The sequence below is a fragment of the Anabrus simplex genome, chromosome 3, assembly GCF_040414725.1.
Source record: "Anabrus simplex isolate iqAnaSimp1 chromosome 3, ASM4041472v1, whole genome shotgun sequence".
NCBI classification, from domain to species: domain Eukaryota; kingdom Metazoa; phylum Arthropoda; class Insecta; order Orthoptera; family Tettigoniidae; genus Anabrus; species Anabrus simplex.
The window spans coordinates 399210623-399228300 of NC_090267.1; the positions used below are offsets into that span (position 1 = coordinate 399210623).

General features: G+C 40.1%; 1 protein-coding gene across 5 annotated transcripts in view; it reads right to left on the reverse strand.

The window, feature by feature from the left end:
* Positions 1–17678, reverse strand: part of LOC136866431 (glutamate receptor ionotropic, kainate 2) — a 274181-nt gene that overhangs the window by 95596 nt on the left and 160907 nt on the right. For all 5 annotated transcript variants that reach the window (XM_067143358.2, XM_067143357.2, XM_067143356.2 and 2 more), the window contains one exon: positions 8302–8443. In XM_067143358.2, coding sequence (XP_066999459.1) covers positions 8302–8443 — 142 coding nt within the window. The remainder of the gene's footprint in view (positions 1–8301; positions 8444–17678) is intronic.

The following is a 17678-nucleotide window of genomic DNA, read 5'->3' on the forward strand; positions in this document are numbered from 1 at the left end:
TTAAGGAATTTATAACTGAAGCGTTGAAAAATGGTCAAATAACCATCATTATTAGTCTTGATGTAAAAGGAGCTTTTGAATCTGCGTGGTGGCCATGTGTCCTAAAGGCACTAAAAGATTTTAAATGCCCTAGAAATTTGTACTACCTTACTAAGAGTTACTTTAAGGATAGCACAGCATCCATGTATTCCAATAGTATCCAAGTCGAAACAGTAGTTAATAAAGGATGTCCTCAAGGTTCATGCTGCGGACCAGGGTACTGGAATGTACAGTATAATGCACTGCTCAGTTTGGAATACGGGGAAAACACCAAAGCTATAGCATTTGCTGATGGCATAATTGCAGTTAGGGCTGAAACTGAAATTGAAGCTGAAAATATTGTGAATATGGAATTACGGAAAGTTACTAACTGGTCAGCAGACAACAAAACCCGTTTCAATGAAAGGTCAAAAGTTATGTTAATTTCAAGAAGAAAAGCAAAGAAGACAATTTACATCTTTATGAATTGGAAACCTCTTGAACAAGTAGACAAGATGGAATATCTAGGAATAACTATAGACTCTCGCTTCAAGTTCAATGACCATATCAATAAAGTCAGTGAAAAATTTATTAAATTAATAAACGCATTATCAAAATCGGCAAGAATAAGATGGGGTCTAAAACATCAGGCTTTGGAAATAATATATAAAGGAGCAATATTACCAATGCTGATATATGCTGCACCTATCTGGATAGAATCCCTGGAAAATAAATGCAATCTGATTAAATACGTGAGAGTGCAAAGACTTATTCTATCGAGAATAGCAAGATCGTGCCGTACTGTATCTCATGAGGCACTGTGCATCATCACAGGAATTACTCCAATAGATATCAAGGCTAGAGGTTTTTACTCTATACAATATCAAATCAGGCAAAACAACTATGAATTATGTCATTGATCACCCAGAAAAACCTATGAGATGGCTCCACCCAGCCAAGTTCCCTGGTACCGAAGACCCAAGAATAGCATTAAATGAATATATCCCATGGAAAATTTACACAGATGGAAGCAAAAGTGAAGAAGGAGTGGGAGCTGGCATAGCTATATACAGATGTCGTGAATTAATAGATTAATTGAAATTTAAATTGCAAGACAACTGTTCGAATAATCAGGCGGAGCAATTAGCCATATTAAAATCTCTGGAATTCTTAGTAACTACTAGGACAGAGGATGATGAAGATAAGAAAGCAATTATTCACACAGATAGTAAGATAGCAATTGACTCCATTGCGGACTTCAGAAATCATAACCAACTGATTGAGAATATAATAAAGACTACAGCTATTCTGAAAAGAAATAATTGGAGAATAAAATTTGAATGGGTTAAGGCACCAAATATGACTACAATACTAACTGGACATGGAAATATTGCTTCGTACTTATGCAGACTTAAAATTATACGTAACTCCGAGTGTTCCTGTAACAGCAGCCCTCAGACAATAGATCATATAATTTTCGAGTGCAGTGAAGTGAAAAATATTAGGCAATTCTTGATAAATAGTGTTAATAGAGGTGATAATTAGCCAATGCAGAAATCTGTGCTATTAAAAAAGTAGTTAAAGGAATTTTCCAAATTTGTTAATGCTCTGGACTTTCAAGCTCTCAGGAGAAAGGAAGACTGATATTGACTGATATTGGTAGTATTAATAGTCATCTAGAAATTTAATTATTCAAATGTAATTTATGTTTGTGCATTTGTAAAGAAATGTACTGTAAGTGCATGTAGTACTACTCATGTAGTGGAGCATGCAGAGAGTATGTACAGTAAATGAAAATAATAATAATAATAATAATAATAATAATAATAATAATAATAATAATAATAATAATAATAATAATAATAATAATTGTACCGGGAGGTACACCCCTACGCCGCGCGTTCAAAATGAGCGCCTAAAAGAACTCCTCTCTCTATCAAATGTGAAACCTATAATACAACAAGTTAGGACTTTACTCTGAAGATGTCACCACTAAAATCTGATATAATTTTGTTATTGTGAAGTTTCCTGAACTGTGTGAATTTCTACTTGTTTTGTTTTCCATTCATCAAGAAGTTTGGACTTTCTCTCATAGATGACTCTGCCAAAGAACGATGATCCTGCACCCTGGTGCGAAGTGAAAGAACCTTTGATTTAAAGAAGTTTTGTATTCATAATTTTTTTTTCTAATTGATGTTCATTTATTTTTGGGTTGGCAATGTTTCCCTTTTCTCCCGCCAGTTTCGAATCTAGCCAATCCCTAATTTCTGTAATGAATTTTATGCCAATCACAGTCTTCTTCTTCTTCTTCTTCTTCTTCTTCGATTTTCAGTGTAACTTTTAAATTCACCAATAAAAGTGAGAGGGTGTGTCTAGTTTAATCTTGAATGGTCTCGAACTTTCCCCGAGGGTTTATAAACTGCGGATTTTCACGTCTCTTGCCCAATTGATCGTCATCTGACCTAGTGTGTGTGTCAAAGCAGGAGGCGGGCGGCGCCTCTTTCATCAGGCAGCAGTACAACGACAAGGTAATGGCCACATAACATCTTTATTTCTTGCTAGCTCCGCAGTTCAACCTGAGGGAAAGGTCCGAATCATTAACTATGTAACCTAGTTTTCCTAAAAATGTAACTTTCTGCCGGCTAATGTAAAAAATTCATAAAATCTTTAAGTGTAAACCGGGGATAGAGGGTGATGTACCCTCTCGAGCTCCCCTTCGTATTGGTTTGAGGTGACTACGTTTTGTAACTGGTTTTCTTCCTTTCCGTAATGTCTTAATTTATTCTTATACGAGTCACCTCCATAGTTTGGGAATAGCCCCTGTTTCATCAGTCTAGTGCCCTTTAGGTTTTAAGTGTTCATATCTAGGAGTGCAAGTATTCGCCTCCATTCAATTTGTGTTTCGGGCCATTTAATTAACCTGTGCTTCTCCGCAAAGGCCCAATAGGTTGGGTACAAGATACCCCTGTTTCAAATTTTTTAGTTGTGCCTTGACGGCGAGTGATTGTAATTTTCAGATATTGCCTTGAATAGGCTAGAAGAAACTTGGAGCCTGTTAGCTCTTTTTCAAAGTAAGATTACTGTATGCCTCTTGAAGGCTAGATGTTGGATTTTGGGAGCAAGTGCCCCCTGAATTAGGGGGATTTCTGCCCTTGAGTGAATTTGTGCTCTTTGCAAATTTGAGCTGAAAGCTCAGGAAATGTAAAGCGAGGGGCTTGAAGGCCAGGAATTGTGGAATTCACTATATTGTATTTTCCTTGACTTGGTTCTAAATCGCTAATTGTACCTGTTACGTTGTTATTTGTTGATTTTTTAAAGAAATATAACCTTTGTTAAAGTTTTAAATTAACTTTAATATTGTAGTTAGACCCATTCCCCCCGGCACCTTCTTTAACCTCTTTCTGCTCCACGGGTAACTCCGTAAGAGCAATAATAATAATAATAATAATAATAATAATAATAATAATAATAATAATAATAATAATAATAATAATAATAATAATCTCACAACACTATCCTCCACCCCAATAACACACAGTTACCTATACATGGGAGGAGGTATGCCACCCACCCTCGGCGGAGTGTCTTCCTTACAAGGGCTAGACATAGCCACACGAAATTATTATTATTACTATTATTATTACTATTATTATTATCACTCCAATTCAGACAGTCAGTCGCAAAGGAGAAACTAGATCCTAGTGGTAATCTGAATCTTAATACTGTATTCGCATACTCCCATTTAACAGCGGTAAAGACCAGACAGTCAACCTGAGAAAAGGCAAATTCCATACGGACAAACTCTGTGCCAGAGATTTGAAGGTTGTACATTCGGACAAAAAATCTCGACAAGTTGTCAGTGGTATTTATGACAAAAGATAAATTCCAAACAATTCTTTTGGTTCAACAGGAGAGAGAATGGATTAACATTTTTCTTCTCACTTTTTCAGACATTGCTGGATGACATGAAATCGAATGTGGGTCATCAAATAATATTACCCCTAATATATAAAAATGATCATGCTGTTGGTTTTACGTTACTCCTATGGTTTTCAGAGACGCTTAGATGCGGGAAATTTTGTCCTTCACGTACAGTATCGGCAAATCTACCGAGACGAGGTTGGCACACTTGAGCACCTTCAAATACCACCAGACTGAACCCGGATATTAATCGCCAACTTGGGTTCAGGCAAGCATTGCTCTACCCTCTGGACCATTCATCCTGGCCCTGGATTTAAAAAAATCAGTTCAATAACTTAAAAAATACGCCTGCATGAGGTTAACTGGTGTATTGTCATTTGTAGTCTCGAATTAAACGTCCTACAATCTGTCTCCAGGAATAAACCAAACCAAACCCCATGGCACTACAGACCTTGAAGGGCCTTGGCCTACCAAGCGACCGCTGCTCAGCACGAAGGCCTGCAGATTGCGAGGTGTCGTGTGGTCAACACGACGAATCCTCTCGGCCGTTATTCTTGGCTTTCAAGACCGGGGCCGCTATCTCAACGTCAGATAGCTCCTCAATTCTAATCACGTAGGCTGAGTGGACCTCGAACCAGCCCTCAGGTCCAGGTAAAAATCCCTGACCTAGCTGGGAATCGAACCCGGGGCCTCCGGGTAAGAGGCAGGCACGCTACCCCTACACCACGGGGCCAGCGTCTCCAGGAATATAAATGAGAAATAGTGCAAATGTTACGTTATATAAATAATTATACATGTATTATACATTATAAGTATTAAGTCGAAGCACATTTTACACCCACCACTACGTGAATACTCTCCCCGACATCTAATTCCTTCTAATAGATTTTGCCACCATATTTCACATTTGAGTAGAATTTCTCGACCTCATTCGTGCTGTACTAGTATATGTTTAGATGGCTGCCGATCTGAAGTAGAAAGACTATGTTTGTAAACGTATTTAAATGCTTATAACAAAATCTACTTCTGAAGTCTTAATGAAATGAAACACGTGTATTTGTGGTTTTAGCTGTTGTAGAATAAGCTTTGGCACACATGGCAGGAAGAAACACTGACTCTTTGTCTATGTAGACCTCAAATAAATAATCTGAAAACACTGTAATTTAAGATGTTTAGATTAGTGTGCCTTCGGTGCTACAACTCTGAATATAAGGAAACGGAGTTTAAGTAAATTAATCGACATATCGGAAGCGATTCTGAATCCCAATGTGAAACTAATGCTGAGAAACATTCCTAGTATTTTTTATTTACCATTTGATTTACGTCGCACGGACACAGATGGTTCTTATGGGATAGGAAAGGCCTAGGAGTGAGAAGGAAGCAACCGTGATCTTAATTAAGGTACAGCCCTAGCATTTCCCTAGTGTGAAAATGGGGAAACCACGGAAAACTATTTTTAGGGCTGCCAACAGTTGGGTTCGAATCCACTATCTACCTAACGTAAGTCGATAGCTATGTGACCACGCAGCCACTCGCTCGTTCAAATATTAATTAACATTAGCCCAATACTCATTCAGTAATTACTACACAGTGCCAATTATGTTAATTTAATTTATGTTTGTTATGTATAAATGCCGCAGTATAGTAATCATATGAGGAAATTGTTGTGGAATTGACACTCATCCCGGGTTCGAACTCCAGAGTTAGTGGGTGAGATTGTCAATTTGACTAGCGCTAGGTTACAGGAAAGATATCTGACCATAAGCTCCTTGCTATCTCAAACTGAACTGAAGTGCGCCATCCCTACCTATCGACAGAGACATGTAGCGTTAGAAAAGACCTGTCGAAATGCCCTTCCAACGTGATACACAATTAGCAGTCCGTTTGATGGTGGGATCTTTTACTCGCGTTATGGATGTGTAATGAGTAGAGGCATAATTTTTTTCGCATTAGCGATAAGCACGACAATTTTTTTGAAGTGAATTAGATATATCTTAACGAGATTATATGATTCTGGTTAAGAAATGAGTGATTTTGTTTCCGCGAATTACGGTGAATTAAAGCGACAAGGCCAGTTTAAAGCGAAATTTAAATATTTTGCGATAAGTGCGAATATGAAGCGAAATTCATGGAAAATAACGAGCGTGAAATTGTATTCCAATTTCAAGTGTGTGAAGGGAAACTAATGACAGAATAAGGATTTCTCATTTTGACAGAAGTATCTCTTCGTATTTATATTTCGCATTAGTGATAAGCACGACAAAATTTTTTAGAAGTGAATTAGAGATATCTTAACGAATCATATGATTCTGGTTAAGAAATGAGTGATTTGTTTTCGAGAATTACAGCGAATTAAAGTGACAAGGCCAGTTTAAAGCGAAATGTAATTATTTTGCGGTAAGTGCGAAACTGCAGCGAAATTCATGGAAAATAACGAGCGTGAAATTGTATTCCACTATCACGTGTGTGAAGAGAAACAGATGACAGAATAAGGATTTCTCATTTTGACAGATAAGGATTTCTCATTTTGACAGAAGTATCTCTTCGTATTTATATTCTATAAAATCCCTTAATAGTATGGCCAAAGGGTGAAATGGTAATTTGTTATGTAATCTTTATTAAGGCTGTATCATAGTTATAATCAAGATTAAATAAGGAATAATGAATGATTATCACTTTTGCTTCTCTTTATTTATTTATTTATATTTCACATAAATAATTCACAAATCTCATGAATTAAACGTTTTATGAATAACTTTACAAAAAGATTAAAGCAAAATTAAAGTTATGGGGTCAGCTCTATTTCGCGGAATAACACGAAAATTTGTTTTCTTTTCGCGAAATCGAACATCAATTAATGCGAAGAGATCATGCCTCTATGGATGCATACGTGGCAGGACGAAGAGAGAAGTACTCTCTTCACTGAGTCAGAATGTGTTATTGCCGGACGACTGACCATAATTATGATTGATACCTTTCACAGAAATGTAGGAACACGTGAAGCAAACCTGACGTTATGTCTGATCTTAGAGGATCGAATCAAGAAGGACAAGCCCACGTACATGGCATTCGTAGATCTAGAAAAGGCATTCGATAATGTTGATTGGACCAAGCTATTTATGATTCTGAAGATGATGGGGATCAGATACCGAGAACGAAGAATTATCTACAATCTGTATAAAATCAGTCTGCAGTGATAAGAATCGAAGGCTTTGAAAAAGAAGCAGCAATCCAGAAAGGAGTGAGGCAAGGCTGCAGTTTGTCCCCTCTCCTTTTCAGTATTTACATAGAACAGGCAGTAAAGGAAATCAAAGAGAAATTTGGAAAGGGAATCACAGTCCAAGGAGAGGAAATCAAAACCTTGAGATTTGCCGATGATATTGTTATTTTATCTGAGACTGCAGAAGATCTCAAGAAGTTGCTGAATGGTATGGATGAAGTCTTGGGTAAGGAGTACAAGGTGAAAATAAATAAATCCAAAACAAAAGTAATGGAGTGCCGTCGAACGAAGGCAGGTGATGTAGGAAATATTAGATTAGGAAATGAAGTCTTAAAGGAAGTAGATGAATATTGTTACTTGGGTAGTAAAATAACTAACGATGGCAGAAGTAAGGAGGACATAAAATGCAGACTAGCACAAGCAAGGAAGATCTTTCTTAAGAAAAGAAATTTGCTCACTTCAAACATTGATATCGGAATTAGAAAGATGTTTTTGAAGACTTTCGTGCGGAGCGTGGCATTGTATGGAACTGAAACTTGGACGATAACTTGCTCAGAAAGAAAGAGAATAGAAGCTTTTGAAATGTAGTGTTACAGAAGAATGCTGAAGGTGAGATGGATAGATCGAATCACGAATGAAGAGATACTGGATCGAATTGGTAAGAGGAGATCGATTTGGCTAAATTTGACGAGAAGAAGAGATAGAATGATAGGACACATCTTAAGACACCCAGGACTTGTTCAGTTGGTTCTTGAAGGATGTGTAGGTGGTAAGAACGGTAGGGGTAGACCAAGGTATGAATATGACAAGCAGATTAGAGCAGATGTAGGATGCAATAGTTACGTAGAAATGAAAAGGTTAGCACTGGATAGGGTGGCATGGAGAGCTGCATCAAACCAGTCTATGGACTGATGACTCAAACAACAACCTTTCACAGCATACGACTACAGTAGTCGTTCTCCGAATGTCTTTCCTCAGCACCACTTAAACAGCGGAAGTTTACACAGTGTCACAATCATAAATGACTGAGAATTTCGAGTATAACATTTTATTCCAGCCTGTGCAAAGAGATAAAGTGAGAAATACTGTACCCATCAAGAAATAGCAAGAGGCGGACGTTATTGGTTAGAAAATGTAATTACCAGAGAGGTTATAAGGTAGCTGCAGTAGACATCCATCATGTCGACACTATCGGCCGCTCGTAGGATATCCAGAATATCTTCCGGGTCACAGTCCAAGATGATTCGAGTCTCAGTTGACATCTTAATTTCCTTGAGCATCGGTCTGAAACAGTTAAAAACAGTCTGTAATAAGGGAGCACAAGGAATATGGATGTGTAGCAAGCTGTAATGATTAAAATAATTTGAAATGAACTTCCCTTACTAGACATGACCGAGTATTATAATAACTTGTTTCGGTGAACTGGACGTAAAGATTCAACTTAATGCACCACAATCATGGGTTGGATCCTTATCGTAAAAATTGAAATACAACACCAAGACTAGATGTGTGCCAGTTGTTTTCAGTTGAATTATCTGCATAGCCCTCCTTTGAATTTGGAAATTTTGCTTTTTGTGTAAAGTGTAAGCGAAACCAACATTTTTAAACTTGGCGTATAGATGTACTGATGACATACATTCACAAGGTGAAATATCAATAATAGACTAATAATAATAATAATAATAATAATAATAATAATAATAATAATAATAATAATAATAATAATAATAATAATAATGGAAAACCTTCACAGACATCTTTTCCCAAGTTAAATTTATTGGTGAACTCTATGAACAATTTGAAATAAAACAGGCCTAAGAGAAGGAGATAGCCTTTCTCCCCTCCTCTTTAGTTGCATCCTAGAAAAGGTCATCGGGGAATACAGATCGAGAATGACTGAAAATGAAACTCAGAATGGGGTAAAGATATGTTGTGGTAAGAATGCCCTCATGTTGGACTGCCTAGCCTTCGCAGATGACGTCGTTCTGATATCAAACCACCCTCACACAGCCAAGAAGCAAGTTGAAGACCTACAAAATGTTGCGGCGAAAATAGGATTAAGAATTTCCTTAAAAAATACATTATTCATAAACTCAGACAAAGCAGATGACGCTGAAAGAATTGGGATCAATTCCCACTCTCAATGTAAATAATAATAATTTCGTGTGGCTATTTCTAGCCGAGTGCAGCCCTTGTAAGGCAGACTCTCCGATGAGGGTGGGCGGCATCTGCCAAGTGTAGGTAACTGCGTATTATTGTAGTGGAGGATAGTGTTGTGTGTGGTGCGTGGGTTGCAGGGATGTTGAGGACAGCACAAACACCCAGCCCCCGGGTCATTGGAATTAACCAATGAAGGTTAAAATCCCCGACCCGGCCGGGAATCGAACCCGGGACCCTCCGAACCGAAGGCCAGTACGCTGACCATTCAGCCAACGAGTCGGACTCAATGTAAATGAATATTGTTACTTGGGTAGTAAAATAACTAACGATGGCAGAAGTAAGGAGGACATAAAATGCAGACTAGCATTATGGAAATAGCCTTCAGATTACGCCATGGCACCTACAAGTCAAAGTCCATCTCCATTAAAGCCAAATTAAAACATTAACACTGCACAGTGGTCAGAACGAAGTGCCTTTATGGAGCAGAAATACTGACAACGGTAGTATACTCAGACCTTGAAAAAACAAAAGAGAAAGGAATTTCTTTCGAAAAATCTTGGGACCAAAGATTTTGCAAAATGACCAACACACTTTCTGATTGAGATGGAATCAGTAACCCATTAAACCATAGAAAGAATTACGACGACAATGAGGAAAATAAGACTGATCCTTTATTAACACATTAAAAGGATGAGTCAAGAGAGGTTGGCCAACAAAATATTCCTTCCATAAGAAAAGTAGAAAACACAGTCTGGGTGGCTTACACAGGTGCACAAAGACCTAGCAGAAGTGGGTGTGAGGAGGAAGAGATGCAGGATAGAACAACATTTAGGAAAAAGGTTGCGGGAATGGGGGATTCACCCGAAAAGCCAATGGCCAAGCTATGGAACATCTCGGAGGAAGTAAGAAAAGGGAGAAGTCAAAGACTTAAGGATCTTTGGCGAGAGTACAAAGTGAAGGGCTCTAGTCTGCGTGATAGAGGGGCAGGTAGATTATGTGAACGTGGCCCAGAGATGGTCGTATCGCTTAATAATATTCTTCTTTCTTTTTCCACCGCTTTTCCCACACTTGTCGGGTCGCGCGTGCAGACTGTGTCGTACATGGGAGATTTTGCCCTGTTTTACGGCTGGATACCCTTCCTGACGCAACCCTATATGAAGGGATGTAATCACAATTGCGTGTTTCTGTTCTGGTTGGTAGTGTGGTATGTTGTCTGAATATGAAGAGGAAACGTTTGGGACAAACACAAATACCGAGTCTCCGAGCCAGAAGAATTAATTAGACGCGATTAAGATCCCCGACCCGGCCGGGTATCGAACCCGGGACTCTCTGAACCGAAGGCCTCAACGCTGACCATTCAGCCAAAGAGTGTCGCTCAATAGTAATAATAATAATAATAATAATAATAATAATAATAATAATAATAATAATAATAATAATAATCCCGTGTGGGGATTTACCGGTTACCTCCATCGGGCGCGTCCCATTGGAATTGGGGAAGCTCGCTGGCTCTGCCGCCAGCAGAGTCAGAGGGTAGTAGGGAAATAAAATACCACCGTGAAAAAAAAACTGGTCCCTTGCCAGGGTTACGGCGAAGACTGGTAAATGACCAGAAGCCAGAAAACATCTTGAGGCAACCTCTAGGGCTAACAAGCCTAGTTGTAAAAGGATGGGTACCCGTCCAAAGCAAAGTCAAGTCAAAAAGCATGATGGCACAACATTTCCAGAAACATACCCCAGGAGGTAAATCTTCGGATAAATCCCTCGTCGTGAATGCCACGGCGCACGAGTCTCGTTCGGATTCTGGGGGAGACTCGACATCATGCAAGAGACGAGTCGGAGCGTCTCGGTGTACCCCGAAGAGTCAAAAACTCAGGCCAAAATCTAAAACCTTTCTAGCAACTTTCAACATAAATTCACTTACACAAACTGGCAAGCTGAAAACCCTCACCAAAGCTCTTCACGAAAATCATATATCCATAATGGCCCTACAGGAAACAAGGTACCCAGATGAAGAGATTTTTGAATCCGAAGGCTACCGATTTTTCAAGAGCAAAGCGCAAAGAGGAATCCTCAATGGAGCTGTGATGCTTGGAACCGCGTTTGCTGTTAGAACCAAGGTCCTTAAATCGATTGTAAATTGCGAACCTGTGAATGACAGATTGTCTATACTCACAATTAAATGCGCGAACAAAACCTACGCCCTAGTTAACGCACATGCTCCTACAAACGATAAGAACAAGTCTGATCCAGACGAAGTTGATAATTTCTGGGACCTACTGGGTGAAAAATTAAACAAAATCCCCAAACAACATGTCAAGCTTCTTTTGGGTGACTACAATGCCCAACTAGGTCGTGAACAGAAGTACAAGAAAGTTATAGGAAATGACCCTGCTCACAAAAGAACCAATCCCAATGGCAAAAGACTGGTGTCCATATGCGAAAATCACAACCTGCAGGTCATGTCGACCCACTTTCGCCATCTACCCAGAAAGCAAATGACTTGGCGTTCTCCCGTCCAAGCTCTCGGAGAGTTCCAAATTGATTACGTTGCAATCTCCAGGAGAAACAGCCCTGAGATTATGAATGTGAAGGTAAAGAAAGGCATCAATGTGGCCTCAGATCATTACACTCTCTTATCAAATTCAAACCAATTCCCGCAAACACAAGGTAGACAACCAAACAGATCACACGCTTCGACAACGATAAACTTCGGCAAAGGGTCGAGGAGTTCCAGGAGAAGGCTAGACCAAATGACTGTGACTTTAACAACGCCAAAAGTCTCCTTGTTGAGGCCGCCAAAGACGTTGCAGAAATCAAGAGAAGCAAAACGCATGCCTGGTGGAATGGTACCTGCGAATCAGTCCTCCAAGAAAGACTCAATGCATGGAAACAGTACTACTCTACGAAATCAGAAAATGATTGGGAAACCTACAAAACCCAACGTGCCCAAGCAGCTAGGGTGTTCAGAACTGAGAAACGTAAATACGAAAAATCTCTCACTGAAAAGATAGAACAAAACTTTAGGAAGAATGAAAGCAGAGAGTACTACAGAGCCTTCAAACGCAAACTCACTGGCTATAAACCACCATCTCTATGCTTTGAGCGAAAGGACGGCACAGTGGCGACATCAAATGAAGAAAATTGCAGCATTCTGGCAGATTACTTCAAGAATTTACTTAATTGCTCTAAATCGCAAAGCGCCATTGAGACCAAGGAACCCTTACTCAGGTACCCAGATTCCAGACCACCCGACAGAGATGAAATCAAGCGCCACATTGCCCGTCTCAAAAATAACAAAGCGCCGGGGGAAGACTCAGTAGTAGCAGAACTATGGAAATATGCCCCAGAGGAATCACTTGATATCTTGCAAAAGCAAATAGAAGAAATTTGGAACAAGGAGACCCTACCCGAAGATTGGAAAATAGCTTTGATCCATCCACTACACAAAAAAGGCAGCATGAAGAACATCAACAACTACAGAGGAATATCTTTGCTACCCTTGACTTACAAAATTCTATCACTTGCCATCCTGGAGCGTTTGGAAGCACAAGTCGAACATCAAATAGGTGAATACCAAGGAGGGTTCAGAAAGGGTCGCTCAACAGCTGAACAGATACAAAATCTCAAAACGATCATCAGATATTGTACACTAAGGTCCAAGCAGTATGTGTCTGTCTTTGTGGACTTTAAGAAAGCGTACGACTCCATTGACCGGGAAGTCCTGCTAAACATCTTAAATGAATTTGGAGTTGATTTGAAACTGCTGGAATTAATTAGTCACCCTGACCGATACAAAATCCAAGGTGAAGTTCCACGGATGTCTCTCGCATTCCTTTGGCATCAAAACAGGAGTCCGACAAGGTGATGGGCTATCGCCGATACTCTTCAACTGTGTTCTTGAAAAGATCATCAGAACCTGGCGGGTAAGATTACAGGAAACCAACTACAGTCCATTGAGAATAGGAACCAAATCCAAGGGGATTGCAACAGACTGCTTAGCATTTGCCGATGATATTGCTGTTCTCTCAAACGACATAGAAACCGCTAGAGCTCAAGTTGAAATTTTAAAGGAAATTGCCGAACAACTGGTTTGCAGATATCGTTTGAGAAAACAGAAGTAATGACTAACATCAAAGAGGCTCCACCAAAACTCCATACAAAATACGGGGACATCACCCGAGTAGACAAATTCAAATACCTGGGTGAGATCATCATGAAAAATGGACTGGACAAAGAAGCACTTCAGGAGCGAGTACGCAAACTGGAAATAGCCTACCAAACATCCCGCACAATCTACAACAAAAAATGCCTTTCCCAAAACACCAAGATACGTCACTATGAAACAGTTCTGAAGCCAGTAGTTCTATATGCAGCCGAAACCCTGTCTCTAAATGCCAACAAAGGACTCCTTGAAGAACTGGAGAAAAGAGAACGCAAAATTGTGAGAGGAATCTTGGGATCAAAGTACAGAAATGGAATCCATCAAAAGAGATCCAACAAGGAAGTCTACAGCAAAATAGAGAAAATTACCGACACAATCAGAAAAAGACGGGCACGATTTTACTGTCATCTGGAAAGAATGGACGGAAGAAAGTTAACTAAAGAAATATTTCACTTTTTTGATTCAAACCCCAAAACCACAATTCCCTGGTTTAGAAATACCAAAGAAGACCTGCAAATGCTACATATCTCAGCTGAAGACGCCCACAACAGAGATCTCTTCCGCAAGAAAATATTGACGAACGGGTTAAACCGAGACGAGCAACCGAAGAGAAGACACGGTGCCCCTTGGACAGAGGAGCGTAAGCAGGCCCACTCACAAAGAATGAGGGAAATTTGGGCTCTAAAGAAGGCCAAGTTCAGTGTCAAATGCAACAAGACTTAACGTGGTCCTTGATGGCCCCAGCGAATTATCTCTATATAATAATAATAATAATAATAATAATAATAATAATAATAATAATAATAATAATAATAATAATAATAATAATAATAATAATAATAATAATAATAATAATAATAATAATAATAATATGGCAACAAACAAAATGTCGTACAATTGTAGGAAGATGGCCAGACTATAAAATCACAAACAAAAATGGGCAAAGATTAATCTAATTTTGTGAGGACCATGGACTTATTCTGGAAACCACAAGATTTAAGAGACAACCACACAAATTAATGACTTGGAAATGTTGTAATGTAAAACTGGCGGAGTTTCAAATTGACCATGTAGCCATGGATAGAGATTACTAAAAATAAGTTTATAATATGAAAGCCCTCCGGGGTGGTCGACATTGATTCAGATCATTATATATTAAAGACAAAATATCTCAATCTACTAGGCGATGAAATTATGATCCAAGTTTTTAAATAAATAACACATTATATATGGCTAGATCTAAAACACCCCTCAGTGACAAATTGGGGACGATAATTAACAAACTGAAAACTGTAGCTGAGGAAATTGCTCCCATTAAACGGAGGAAGAAACATGCCTGGTGGAATGAGGGATGTGACAGTGCAATTCAAGAAAGGCATAAAGCATGGTTATCTAACCAACAACGAAAAACCGAAAAATACCGCGGAGAACTCATGAATGCCAGAAGACAAACAGTCAAAGAAATGAGAAGAATTAAAAGAAATTATCAAAACGAAACACTGAATATCATAGAAGAAGCATTTAGTCGACATAAAACAAGAGACTATTACAAGACATCCCAACAATATCAATGTACACACCACCTACACTTATGATGAAAAATAAAAATCGGGAAATGGCACACAATAATAGGGATAATGCTAAAATTAAGGCCGACTATTTTAAAGAATTACTTAACTGTGAAGATCCAAAAGAACAAGTCGATTTTGATCCTTCCCCAAAAAATAAAAACTTCACTGGAAAAGGTTATACCGCCAACTTATGATGAAGTGATGAAAGCAATAAATTCCCTCAAGAACTACAAATCAGCAGGAGAGAATCAATTGGTAGCAGAACTATGGAAGAATGCAAATAAACAAACCCTTCAAAATTTACATAAACATATCATACACATCTGGAATAATGAAGAAATGCCTGAGGAATGGAGTACAGCAATAATCCAGCCACTGCACAAAAAAGGTGATAGGAAAGGTCCTAGTAATTATCGGAGCATATCTATGATTGATATTACATATAAGATTTTATCTAAAATTATATATACTTGAATTCAGGAACAACCTGACCAGGAACTGGAAGAATATCAGGGATGATTTCGACCAGGACGAAACTGTCCCGTTCAAATCATCAGTCTTAAGTGGATTACGAAACGTCATAGAGTTCGGAACAAAAGATTAATCATCACTTTTGTTGATTTCTAAAAAGCTTATGACGGTATTCAACGCGAGTCACTACTGAAAGTCCTTAAAGAATTTGGTTTACAGCAAAAACTCATCAATCTTATTGGAATCACTCGTAAGAATACTAACTCGAAAGTCAACTTTAGAGGTGAATTGTCTGAGCCATTTGAAATTCACACTGGACTTCGACAGGGAAATGGACTCTTGCCACTATTGTTTAAGTGTGCCCTAGAGGAATTCACGCGAGAATGGGTAAAGAAATGTCATTAAAACGTCAAGATAGGCAGAAATATTAAACTTAATTGCCTAGCATTCGCAGACAATCTTGTATTACTAGCAAGTAAATTGAAGAACTCGAGAAAATTGCTGCCAAAAATGGGACTGCAAATCTTGTTTGAAAAACCTGAAATAATGCCGACCTTCAGAAATGAAACACCAGCCATTCACCTCGACAATGGCAAACAAATTAAGATTGCGAATAAGTTCAAATATCTTGGGGGAAATTATAACCTGGAATACAAAAGGGAAAACATCGATCGACAGCAGAATAGCTGCGTAAACTGAAAACTGTACAGCGAAACACCTGCCCAACTTATATACACTGACTGACAGAGCAAATGCAACACCAAGAAGGAGTGGTCAGAACTTTATGCCAATTGCAGGGTAGACTGACGTCACTGAGGTATGCTCATGATGTGAAATGCGCCGCTGTACTGCGCACGTAGCGAACGATAAATGGGACACGGCGTTGGCGAATGGCCCACTTCGTACCGTGATTTCTCAGCCGACAGTCATTGTAGAACGTGTTGTCGTGTGCCACAGGACACGTGTATAGCTAAGAATGCCAGGCCGCCGTCAACGGAGGCATTTCCAGCAGACAGACGACTTTACGAGGGGTATGGTGATCGGGCTGAGAAGGGCAGGTTGTTCGCTTCGTCAAATCGCAGCCGATACCCATAGGGATGTGTCCACGGTGCAGCGCCTGTGGCGAAGATGGTTGGCGCAGGGACATGTGGCACGTGCGAGGGGTCCAGGCGCAGCCCGAGTGACGTCAGCACGCGAGGATCGGCGCATCCGCCGCACAAGCGGTGGCAGCCCCGCACGCCACGTCAACCGCCATTCTTCAGCATGTGCAAGACACCCTGGCTGTTCCAATATCGACCAGAACAATTTCCCGTCGATTGGTTGAAGGAGGCCTGGACTCCCGGCGTCCGCTCAGAAGACTACCATTGACTCCACAGCATAGACGTGCACGCCTGGCATGGTGCCGGGCTAGAGCGACTTGGATGAGGGAATGGCGGAACGTCGTGTTCTCCGATGAGTCACGCTTCTGTTCTGTCAGTGATGGTCACCGCAGACGAGTGTGGCGTCGGCGTGGAGAAAGGTCAAATCCGGCAGTAACTGTGGAGCGCCCTACCGCTAGACAACGCGGCATCATGGTTTGGGGCGCTATTGCGTATGATTCCACGTCACCTCTAGTGCGTATTCAAGGCACGTTAAATGCCCACCGCTACGTGCAGCATGTGCTGCGGCCGGTGGCACTCCCGTACCTTCAGGGGCTGCCCAATGCTCTGTTTCAGCAGGATAATGCCCGCCCACACACTGCTCGCATCTCCCAACAGGCTCTACGAGGTGTACAGATGCTTCCGTGGCCAGCGTACTCTCCGGATCTCTCACCAATCGAACACGTGTGGGATCTCATTGGACGCCGTTTGCAAACTCTGCCCCAGCCTCGTACGGACGACCAACTGTGGCAAATGGTTGACAGAGAATGGAGAACCATCCCTCAGGACACCATCCGCACTCTTATTGACTCTGTACCTCGACGTGTTTCTGCGTGCATCGCCGCTCGCGGTGGTCCTACATCCTACTGAGTCGATGGCGTGCGCATTGTGTAACCTGCATATCGGTTTGAAATAAACATCAATTATTCGTCCGTGCCGTCTCTGTTTTTTCCCCAACTTTCATCCTTTTCGAACCACTCCTTCTTGGTGTTGCATTTGCTCTGTCAGTCAGT